Raw genomic sequence first — 12,457 nt, 5'->3', positions numbered from 1 at the left:
TACTATTAGTAGGGTAAACATCCTTGAGAAAGCACATGCCTCCTTTAAGCAAGGACATGTCTAAGTAAACACCTCCTGGGGCTCAGACTTGTTTGGGAAAGTTAACGCAGGGGCTGCCGCCTTTGGCAAGGTCCCCCAGAGGCCTCCGACCTTTCAGAGAATCCTCCTTACAGACCTTCCAACCAAGTCCCATGCTTCCCCACAAACCAGAAACAGGAAAATGATATTAAACTTCCTATGTGATATGTGGGATTTGCTTTTGTGGAATTAATAGGATAGATGGAAAATATAAGCTGTCATCAATTAGGTGGAACTTCTTCAAGGTTCAAAATTTAGCATAGAACCAAAAAACCCAAATCTAAATCTACAATTGAATTTAACTCATTTAGCAGCTGGAAAAAAAAATAAAGAAGGGATTTAGCACAAGATACAAATCAGGAAAGTAGAGAGGCAGGGGCAAAGGGAAACTATTATATCTTCAAACGGTTGTTTATTTAGAAGGAAACCTTCATGAAAGCCTGCCTCATACACACACACACACACACACACATACACACATACACACACACACACACACACACAATCCTATACAGTCAGTTCAAGATGAAGATTGAACTTTCTAGAAAAATAGAGAAACTATTCTAAATAAAAAACTGAGTGAGAAGAGGGGAAATCATTTCAGATTAGTGTGAAAGTGAGGGGAGTGGCAGGATGGAGAGTCAAGGAGATGACAATGTATTTAGGTTGCTCTGGATACAGTGAGCAGTTTAACTGGAACAGGAAGTGTTATATGAATGATGCTGTAATAAACATCTATGTAAATGTCTCCTAGTACATGGGAATGAATTTTCTCTTGGGTATCTAGGTATGGAGTTGCTGGGTCATAAAAATTTATGAATGCTCAACTTTCCAATATGTCAGACTGTTTTCCAAGGTGGCTATACCCATCTATACCACCACTAGTAATATTTAAGAGATCCTGTAGATCCACATTCCCTCAAATGCTTGGTATTGTTAGAACTATGAACTTCTGTTTATCAAATGCAAGCAAAATGGTATTTTAGTGTGTTCTTAATTTCCATTTCCAATGATCTTTATATATATATATATATATATATATGTATACTTTTTATATATATACTAGAGACCTGGTGCACCAAATTTGTGCACTGGGGTGTGTGTGTCCCTTAGCCCAGCCTGCACCCTCTCCAATCTGGGATCCCTGTGGGATCGGGCCTAAACCAGCAGTCAGACATCCCTCCCACAATCTGGGACTGCTGGCTCCCAACTGCTTGCCTGCCTGCCTACCTGATTGCCCCTAACCACTTCTGCCTGCCAGCCTGATCACCCCCTAATCACTCTTCTGCTGGTCTGGTCATCCCTAACTGCCCTCCCCTGCAGGCCTGGTCACCCCCAACTGCCCTCCCCTGCAGGCATGGTCCCCCGCCCCCACCACTGCCCTCCGTTGCAGGCCTGTTCGCACCCAACTGCCCTCCCCTTCTGGCCATCTTGTGATGACATGGGTGTGGCCATCTTATGTCACATGGGGTGGCCATCTTGTGTGAGGGCATGATAGTCAATTTGCATATTACCTCTTTATTATATAGGATATATATATAGGGCGTAATGTCACAGGAAGGTCATGGTATCCTGCCACCTGTGAGGAGTAAGCCTAAGTTGCTATTGGATATGCTATACACAGAGGAGCCATTATTCAGGCACTCTGCTCTCTCCACATCCACCATCTTTAAAATATGTATATATTTTTAATTGATTTCAGAGAGGAAGGGAGAGGGAGAGAGAAATAGAAACATCAACCCCAGCTTGTGCCCTGACGGAATCAAACTCATGACCTCCTGATTCATAGGTGGACACTCAACCACTGAGCCACACAGGTCAGGCATGATCATCTTTTTATGTGTTTATAGGTCATATATATTTCTTTTGACAAATGCCTCTTTGTTTCATTTTCCCACCTTCTTTTTTGTTTTAAATATATTTTTCTTGCTTCTTTCTTATCTCAGTTTGGAACTTGTCTTTTTACTTATTTTTAAGATGCCTTTTGATGAACAAAAGTTTGTACTTTTTTAAAAAAAAAATATTTTTATTGATTTTTTTACAGAGAGGAAGAGAGAGGGACAGAGAGCTAGAAACATCAATGAGAGAGAATCATCGATCAGCTGCCTCTTGCACCACTCCTACTGGGATGTGCCCGCAACCAAGGTACATGCCCTTGACCGGAATCGAACCCGGGACCTTTCAGTCCGCAGGCCGACGCTCTATCCTCTGAGCCAAACCGGTTTTGGCAAAAGTTCGTACTTTTAAAAATATATATATATTTTATTGATTTTTTACAGAGAGGAAGGGAAAGGGATAGAGAGCTAGAAACATCGATGAGAGAGAAACATCAATCAGCTGCCTCCTGCACACCCCCTACCGGGGATGTGCCTGCAGCCAAGGTACATGCCCTTGAACGGAATCGAACCTGGGACCCTTTAGTTCGCAGGCCAACAATGCTCTATCCACTGAGCCAAACCGGTTTCAGCAAAAGTTCGTACTTTTAACCTAGGCAAATTTATCAATATTTTATCTTATGGTTATTCCATATTTCGCCCTTTAAAAAATATTTCCTCATCCAGGTTCTAATAATACTCAGTATAAAATATCTGCTCATATTTTATACTGAGTATTAAAGTTGTTTTTGACATTTAAATTCTTAACCTAGCTGTATTGATTTTTAAATATGGTAATATAGGGTTCTACTTTCATCTTTTCCCATACACATAACCATTTTTTCCCCCTAAACCATTTACTGAATAGTTCCTTCTATCCCCAGTTATTCTATAGGCTATCTGTTTCATATATCTAAGTTCCATACATTTATGGCTCTGTCCCTGGACTCTATATTTTATTCCATTGAACAATTTATTTGTTCCTCAACACTTTTGAAAGTGCTGTAAGCTTCATAATAAGTCCTCATATGTGGTAGGGCAAGTCTCATCTGCCTCTTCTTCAGAAGTGAGGAGGATATTTTTGGCCCTCTAGTCTAACAAATACATTTAAAAACCAACTTACTAAGTTTCACGAAAAACTTTGTTGTGATTTTGATGAGAACTTTACTGAATCTACATATCAATTTGGGAAGAACTGATAATTTTACAATGTTGCCTTTCTGTCCATGAACATGGTATCTCTCCATTTATTTCTATTTTTTAATGTCTCTTAATAATGTTTTATAGTTTTCCCGATAGAGGCCCTAGACATTTTTTTTATTAATATTTATTCCTGCTGGGCTGGTGTGGCTCAGTGGTTGAATGTCGACCCATGAACCAAGAGGTCCTTGGTTCCATTACCAGTCAGGGCACATGCCCATGTTGCGGGCTTGAACCCCAGTAGGGGTGTGCAGGGCAACTGATCGATGTCTCTTTCTCACTGAAGTTTTTTTTTTTTTTTTTTTTCTCTCTCTATCCCTCTTCCTCTAAAATCAACAAAACATATTTAAAAAATGTTTATTCCTAAATCTTTCATATTCTCTGATACTATTACAAATGTTCTTTACTTTTTATTTAATTACATTTTCTAGTTGTTTGTTGATGGTGCATAGAAATGAAATTGATTTCTATGTATTAAACTTATATACAACCATTTGTTAAACCCTCTTATTATTTTATTTCTAGGTTTTTTAGGATGTTCTATATAAACAATCCATATCATTCACAAAAAATGACTGTGTTATATCTCATTTCCAGTCCTTATGCCTCTAATTTCTTTTTATCTTATTGTGCTGATCCTTAGATATAATATTCTTAAATGTTGGGCCTCAGAATTATAAGATTCTGGAAGTACTTCACCGGTACTGCAAATATTTGCCTCCAATTGTATTTTAAAATATGTATCTACCTTTAGAAGTTTATAAAGTTTTTAAAAAATCCAAACTTCAGTTTGATCTTGGTAGAGATGCCCTTTTCACTCTCCTTGTTCTTCCTGGTACTTTGCTTTCTCTTCCCTAATTCTATATTCATTCCCCCATGCTGAACCTGATGTCTGTCATAATCCTTTTCTGCTCTTCATTCTCAGAGGTCACAGAGAACTATAGAGTGCATGTTTTCTGAGTTCACAGAGGCAAACTTAGAAACTAGAAAATACTGTTTTATGAGAATACTTTCCTCATGAGGCAGTAATAAATAGCTGAATTTAACTATATCCTCCAGAGCACAAACTATCTGTACCAAAATATGAAATAAGAAAGGATACTGGAAAGACTAATTCTTTGATACAGCTGAGTTTGAGGCTCAGTTTCATACATACTTAGAATTTTAGACAACTACATTTATATTAATAAGACCAGTATTAAAATAATACTTATACTTTACTTTTCATTAGGAATGATCACTTAATGAAAATCAATCACCAAATATAAACCTAGTAGTGAGAAAGAAGGGAATGATTTAATAATAAAAATTGACTTCAATGCCAAGAACGTACCTGCTACCACTCATTACATAACCCGAGCATTCAAATGATGCAATTTCTTCACTTGTCAAACCAATTTCACCTCTTCGTGGGATACGCTTTCCAGCTTTTACATATTCAGCCATAGCTGCACCTTCCCCAGGTAACAGAGCATGGCCATAGCTACAAAGCAATTCAGAATTCAGAAAAGGTTCATTATAAAAACCTCATCATCTAAAGATAGCACAAAAATTCATTTTCTCTTAGCAAACATTAGAAATAACAATTGCTGAGTGGAAGCATGCTATGAAGCCCAATATTAATTAATTTAATTAGTAACCTATGTAACTAACCCAGAAGTGCGGAGATATTTTGGAAGAATAAAAGAACTGGTGTTAGTATGTATAGATTCATATTTTACAATTATGGATAAATTTATCCCTACAGGTACTGCTTTTACTGCTTCTTTCAGCGAATTTCTGTTCCTTAAAAAAAGTAAAGAAATAATATAACTCAAATTTAATATACTGTTTAGCCCTATAACCAATAATAACACAGTAACAATTTTCTATTACCTTTCATTCAAGGGGACTTTAAAACTTATCATCCCTTCATTCAAGTCATTGAACAATTCTTAAATATAAGCAAAAATAATCTTTGATCTTGTAGGATTTACATATTAATAAGAATATAATTGAAATACAATGTAGAATATATAATACATATCACAAAAGAAATAGAAAATTCTATGAGGATTAAAGGATGAAAGAGGGGTAGGAACCACACCTACTTGTGGAGGTACTGGGAATCAGCACATGCCCCTCCCATATAAATGGGCTTTGAAGGGTAAGTGTTTTAACAGAAAGAAACTTAAGGTATTGAAGCAAACAGAGCTGAGGAAAATAGGAAAAGCCTGTTGGAGGAAGAAATAAGGGAAACAAGGCACAATGTGGGAAAGTGCACAGTAAACACAGGAAAATTCAGTTCAGCTCAGTTGGAACCTGGGGTATAAACGAGGGAGCAGAGGGAGATAAGCTTGGAAAGGTAAGTTAGGGGCCTACTTTTGGGAAGCTACTTTGTGAATACACTGTCAACTTACTTCAGAGGTTTATCATCTTGAGAGGCAAGTGTTTTTGGAGCCTCTGGGCCAATTAAATCTGAGGGTTCTTCAGGCTCTGCATGAAAGATGTTCAGAAAGATAATTCACATTTTGACAAATTGGTTAATTTAATGTTTTATCTGTTCTCAAAGTCTATCAGAAGAACCTACTTGATCGATCCTTCCAGGGATTCTCCAGAAACTCTTCTTGGGAATCTTTAGAGCTTGAGTCACTGGAATCTTTTCTGCTCTTCTTAGACTTCTTTTTCTTATATTTCTTCCTGTAATTATTATATTTGATACAAATTGACTTAATATTCCCATGTTAAAGGGTACATTATTTTTTCAAGGCAATGAAAAGACTGATTAAAATGATATGAATTCTCAGCTTATTCTAACATTTTAGAAAATTTTAATTTAAAAATATAACTTATTTAACCAAATTATGTTTCACTAAAAAAAAAAAAAAAGATCCCTAAAGGGAAAAATGAAATAAAGTTCTCATGATATAGAAAGATAACAGAAATAAAGCAGTTTAAACTATACTTCAGGGTTGCCAAATAATTGATGAGGGTAGGTTTCTCTTATAAATACAGAGGACAGAACATGTTAAAAGGACATAATAATACAATCAGCAAAATCCATACTGTAGGAAATTCTACAGGATGAATGATTTGGTTTCTTCAACAATTTGCAATAACAAAAACAGGAGAGAATTGAGATGTAAGAGACATATAAATTAAAGGTAATTTATGACATTACTTGTAGCCTGATTTGAATATACTGTACAAAAAACTACCAAGAATTCAGAGGTTGTTAAATATTTTTAGTACTACAGTTACGATGGTTGTTTTTTTTTTTTTTTTAAAAGAATGCCTATCTTTTAGGGAAACATGGTGGTTTATGGATGGAATGATATCTGGGATTGGTATCAAAATAATGGGAGAGGGGCAGGAGAGACTGCCCATGAGTTGGTAATTGTGCAAGCTGGGAAATAGTTACATGGGGGATCATTTTACTATTTTATATAAATTTATATATATTTGAACTTTTCCATAATAAAAATTAAAGAAAAAACTGACGATCTGCGTTTCTTCTTCTTTTCCTTTTTCTTGGCTTTCTTTGATCTCCTTTTTGTGTCTTCATCTACAAAAGAAAGCATATTAGAATTTTTAAAAAAAATTTAACTCTATACCCCCAATATTTTTGACTAGATAAATATCCCATTGCTGTTCTATTTGTTGTTATACAGAATTCATTCATTCATTTATTGCTACTAGTCAGGTACTGTGCTAGGCAGTGGGGACACAGAAGTTAAAATCACACTAAGTACTTGGTGATATGGGGTATTATTATTTTTTATTTAAAAAAATATATTTTATTGATTTTTCACAGAGAGGAAGAGAGAGGGATAGAGAGCTAGAAACATCGATGAGAGAGAAACATCGATCAGCTGCCTCCTGCACACCCCCCACCAGAGATGTGCCCGCAACCAATGTACATGCCCTTGACCGGAATCGAACTGGGACCTTTCAAGTCCGCAGACCAAGGCTCTATCCACTAAGCCAAACCGGTTTCAGCTGGGGTATTATTTTTGTTACATGAAATAACATATTGTTATTAAATAGGAAAATGTCACAAAAAAGATGTATACAGAAATCCTTGGGGTAGCAGTGTGAAATATTTTCAAAAATATTTTATTAATTTTTTACAGAGAGGAAGGGAGAGGGAGAGAGTTAGAAACATCAATAAGAGAGAAACATCAATCAGCTGCCTCCTGCACGCCCTCTACTGGGGATGTGCCTGCAACCAAGGTACATGCCCTTGACCAGAATCGAACCTGGGACCTTTCAGTCCGAAGGCTGATGCTCTATCCTCTGAGCCAAACTGGTTAGGAGGGCAGTGTGATATTTGTAATTTACATAGACTATCTCAGAAGCAAATATTTCAAAATACTAACAATTGTTAAAATCTAGGTGATATGTATATGGTTTTATGCTATTCTCTTTACTTTTCTGAATGTCTGGGAATCTTCATGATGGAAAGAGAAAACCCTATGTATGTTTGAGGGATGCTTTCCAGGAGCTCAGTCTAATGGAGGAGACAGAGTTGCAGAGATAAATAGAATCTGGAGTGACTGGGGCACTCTGGGCCTACAGGAGTCTCAAAATCAGGCTGACATGGAGAGGGTAGTTGAGGAATTGTTGGCCAGGCAAAGGTGAGTCTAAAGCTACTTCTTTTTAAAATCAGTTTCTAAAGAAAAAAATACGATAAAATTAGTTTTATTACAAAAGTAATGCATGCTAATTGTTGAAATGAGTAAGCCAAGCCACATGCAGGGAGAGATTGGCATTGCAGGCAGACAGACTATCTGTATCAAGTAACAAAATCAAGAGAAAGAACATGGGATATTGAGACAGAAAGCAGTTCTCAAGCTATGGAGGATGCTCTTTGAGAAAATGAGAGAGTATATGTGATTAGAGTGGATTAATCAAGGTCTGAACTTTAGCCTTAAGGCCATGAAGAGCTACTAAATGAAGCATTTTAAGAAGGGGACTGAGATGTTCAGATTTGTGCTTTAACACATTAAGCGCCAAGCCTGTTTGGCCTTCCTTTCTGTTTCAGTCACCAGTGACTGACATAGCGCTTAGCGTGTTAAGAAAGTCCAGTCTTCCAGCAATGAGGAAGAAAAGTGACAATGGAGGCTAGGCAACCCAGGTGACATGAGAGGAAGGGGCACCTTTGTATAATGTGTCCTTAGAGGAGGCATCCTCTGTCATTCATTAGCCAGGCCTGGGGACAAAAAAGGTGGCTTTTTGATGTGTCACCCACAGGGGTGTCTTCCTTCCTTAAATCAGCTACCAGCCTGAAGGGGAACCTTTATGTGAAACCTTTTGAAAATTGCACAAAGGTTCCCACTGAGTGTGAGAATTACACAAAAGAGCTGCTCAGCCCTGTATGGCTTGGTTTGGCACCACACGCCTTGCAGCCCAATCCCAATTTGGTTCAGTGCCACAGGCCTTGTACAACTACACACAACAATCTAGAGTCACACTGCTTAGGTTTGAATCCAAAATGTGTAACTTTGAGGGTGGCACTTTAAGCTGCTCTGTGCCTCCCTTTCCATCTCTAAGATGTACCCTACAGTTACTGTGTGGATTAACTAGCAAGGACTTAGCAGGGTGCCGGGCACAAAGTAAGTGTTAAAAGACTCTTGACTATTATCATTGTTTTTAAGAAACTACTTCTGAAATAAACTTTAAGAAGTAAAAGTAGTTTTGAAGTGAGACTTGCAGAATGATGTTGCCTTTCTTACCACTGGAGTCTGTTTCAGAATCAGAGTCACTGTCGCTATCGTCAGAATACTTCCTGTGCTTTCTTTTAGATGATTTTTTCTTTCTCCGTTTCTTGGACCTTTCTTTTGAATGGCTAGACTTCTTCTTCTTCTTCTTTTCTTCTACATAAAATACAAATAAAAACTAACATCTAAAGAACTATTACTGAATACCAATTTTACTGTATTTGAAATACTGAAAAGGAATGTGTTAGACAATTTTACACAAGTAATGCCTAATGTTCAACTATTTATAAACTTATTTTTAAACTTCTAAATAAAAAGGTCTGCATTTAAAATAATACCTTCTGAAGTAGAAGCTGAAGTGGTGCTTTTCTTTGGCTCTTCATCCTCTACTGGTGTATGTTCATCAGAGCTGAATTTAAAGAAGATGGTTATCAGAATCATAAAACTGGTGGGTCAGTCAAGATGATGGAATAGGTAAACATGGTACTTGGAACTTCCTAGAACAACATCAAAATTACAACTTAACTGCAGAACAACCATCATTCAGAACCACCTGAAATCTAGCTGAACTGAGTCCTACAACTAAAAACATACAGAAGAAACTACATCAAGACTGGTAAGAGAGGCAGAGACACTGAATGGGCTAGTCCCACACCCACGTGCGGCAGTTAAAAATTGGGAGGGATACCTTGGATGCAGAACTCATCCCTGAGACGCGAGTCCCACACCAAGCCCCCCAACCCAGAGTTCCAGTGATAGGAAGAAAAGGTACCCTACCTAACTCCTGACTCTAAAAACAAGCAGGAGAATTACACAAAAGAGCTGCTCAGCCCTGTATGGCTTGGTTTGGCACCACACGCCTTGCAGCCCAATCCCAATTTGGTGAGAGAATTGGGTGCCTGAGTGAGAGAAAGGCACCTTTCTCTCAGGGGAATATGGGGAGAAACTAAATTCTCAGGGCAAGGGCTGGAATTTCCTACAACCACAGCTTTCTCCCAGACAGAGTGGTGGCAGAGGCCACTGTTCCCTTGCTGAACTCAGAGCAGCTTAAAGTGCCACCCTCAAGGTTACACATTTTGGATTCAAACCTAAGCAGTGTGACTCTAGATTGTTGTGTGTAGTTGTACAAGGCCTGTGGCACTGAACCAAATGAGAGAGAGAAAGGGTGCTGAGTGAGAGAAAGGGTGCCTGAGTGAGAGAAAGGGTGCCTGAGTGAGAGAAAGGGTGCTGGTGACCTAGGGATTCCTCTTAAAGGGCCTACAAATGGACTACTCAGACTCACTCTGAGTTTTAGCACTGGGGCAGCAGCTCAAAAGGCATCAGGGGAATATGGGGAGAAACTAAATTCTCAGGGCAAGGGCTGGAATTTCCTACAACCACAGCTTTCTCCCAGACAGAGTGGTGGCAGAGGCCACTGTTCCCTTGCTGAACTCTTGCCACACAAAGCCGGCAAGTGGGGCCATATCTGAGTCGCCATCAAGCTGACTAAGAATGTTTGCTCTGCTCTAGTGATTTCCTGAGACCCCATACCTCCCAACTTTCAGGCCCACCAAAGCCCTTTCCAGTGGCTTTGATCTCTTGCCTCTTGCTTTGGACTTTCCTAAAATCTCTCAAACAAGCAGCATCTGGCTTCTTTGTATCCTGCGTCTCTTACTAAGTGGTCCCAGGCCCAGCACTAGCAAAACCAGACTTCGTTTGCAGTTTGGTCTCTCTCAGGTACCTCCAAGACAAGTAGCAGCCATCTGCAGTAACTCATGTCAGTGGACCAAGGCTGTGGCTGACCATGCACCTTCCAGGAGGCTCCGGAGACAGCATACCTGGTGGTCAGCTTCATACCATGCTGGATTATATCCCAACTACCTTCATGAGTGATACACTCAAAGGGCAGGTTCAGCAGACACCAAAGCCCCATTGAAGTGAGTCCTGTTTTGTGGGGTTGGCCATTACACAGCAGCTCCTCTGCTGTACTTATAGCTGGTCCTTGCAGCCGAATGGCCTGGGAGTGGGGGGTGATCAATCCCTCCCAATGCTGTGCCAACAGCAATCAAAGCTCAATTACAACAGAATAGTGCACACAGCTCACACAGGAGGTGCACCTGGAATGCCCAGCTCAGGTGACCAGGAACACTGTGTCACTGTGCCCTACGAGATACCTACTACATAAGGCCACTCTACCAAGACTGGTAGACATAGCAGCTCTACATGATACATAGAAACAAACACAGGGAGGCTGCCAAAATGAGGAGACAAAGAAACAGGTCCCAAATGAAGAACAGAACAAAACTACAGAAAAAGAACTAAGGAAAATGGAGACAAGCAATCTACAAGATACAAAATTCAAAACACTGGTTATAAGGATGTTCAAGGAACTTAGAATTTCAACAGCATAAAAAAAAGATATGGAGCCCTGGCTGGCTGATCAGTGGTTAGAGTGTCATCCTATAGACTGAATGGTTGCAGGTTTGATTCTCAGTCAAGGGCACCTACCTCATATATAGGCTCGATCCCCACCCCGATCAGGGCATATGTAGGAGGCAACCAATCGATGTGTCTCTCTCACATGGATGCCTATGTCTCTGTCTCTCTCTATTTTCCCTCCTCTCTCTCTCTCAAAAACCCATGTAGAGAATATCCTCAGATGAGGATTAATAATAAAAAAGGACATGGAGCCTGGCCAGTGTGGCTCAGTTGGTTTCAGCACCGACCCATACACGAGTTCTATTCCTGGTCAGGGCACATGTGGGAGGCAGCTGATTGCTGTTCCTTTCACACTGATGTTTCCCCCTCTCTCCCTCTCCCTTCCTCTCTCTCTTAAAATCAAGAAAAAAATATCCTCAGGTAAGGATTAAAGAAAATAAAATAAGGATATGGAAACTATAAAAAAGGACCAGTCAGAAATGGATACAATAACTGAAATGAAGAATAAATTACAGGGAATCAACAGTAAAGTAGATGAAGCAAAGAATCAAATCAGTGATTTGGAAAATAAGGAAGCAGAAAACATCAGATCAGAACAACAAAAATAATTTTAAAAAATGAGGATAGTGTATGGAGCCTTTGCGACAACTTCAAGCATACCAACATTCGTACCATGGAAGTGCTGCCAAGAGAAGAGAGACAGCAAGGAATTGAAAACCTATTTGAAAAAATGATAGAAAATTTCCCTAACCTTGTAAAGAAAGTAGACATAGAAGTCCAGGAAGCACAGAAAGTCACAAAAGTAAATTAAACCAAAGAGGCCTATACCAAGATACATCATAATTAAAATGTCAAAAGTTAAAGACAAAGAAAGAATATTAAAAAAATTTACTTATTTTTTATATATTTTTTATTGTTGAAGCATTACACATAGTAGTACATATGTCTCCCTTTTCCCCCCTTGACCTTCCCCTAGCCTCCCCTGTCCCCCCTGCATATAAAATGTTTTATTGATAAGAGAGAGAGAGAGAGAGAGAGAGAGAGAGGAAGAGAGACAGAGATTAATTTGTTGTTCCACTTATTTATGCATTCATTAGTTGATTCTTGTATGTGCCCTGAGTGAGATCAAACACACAACCTGGGCATATTAGGACACTGTTCTAATCAACTGAGATACCTGGCCAGTGC

General features: G+C 39.0%; 1 protein-coding gene across 1 annotated transcript in view; it reads right to left on the bottom strand.

Moving 5' to 3' along the window:
• The window catches only part of NKAP (NFKB activating protein), a 34,448-nt gene that overhangs the window by 1,935 nt on the left and 20,056 nt on the right, over positions 1–12,457 (bottom strand). Inside the window, exons 3-8 of the mRNA XM_084870398.1 lie at positions 9,190–9,260; positions 8,867–9,007; positions 6,633–6,696; positions 5,722–5,831; positions 5,552–5,627; positions 4,486–4,635 (exon numbers count right to left, since the gene is read on the bottom strand). Coding sequence (XP_084726524.1) covers positions 4,486–4,635; positions 5,552–5,627; positions 5,722–5,831; positions 6,633–6,696; positions 8,867–9,007; positions 9,190–9,260 — 612 coding nt within the window. The remainder of the gene's footprint in view (positions 1–4,485; positions 4,636–5,551; positions 5,628–5,721; positions 5,832–6,632; positions 6,697–8,866; positions 9,008–9,189; positions 9,261–12,457) is intronic.

The sequence above is a fragment of the Pipistrellus hanaki genome (assembly GCF_964339955.1).
Source record: "Pipistrellus hanaki genome assembly, chromosome: X".
Classification (NCBI taxonomy): Eukaryota; Metazoa; Chordata; class Mammalia; order Chiroptera; family Vespertilionidae; genus Pipistrellus; species Pipistrellus hanaki.
This window is presented reverse-complemented; position numbering and strand designations above follow the sequence as displayed.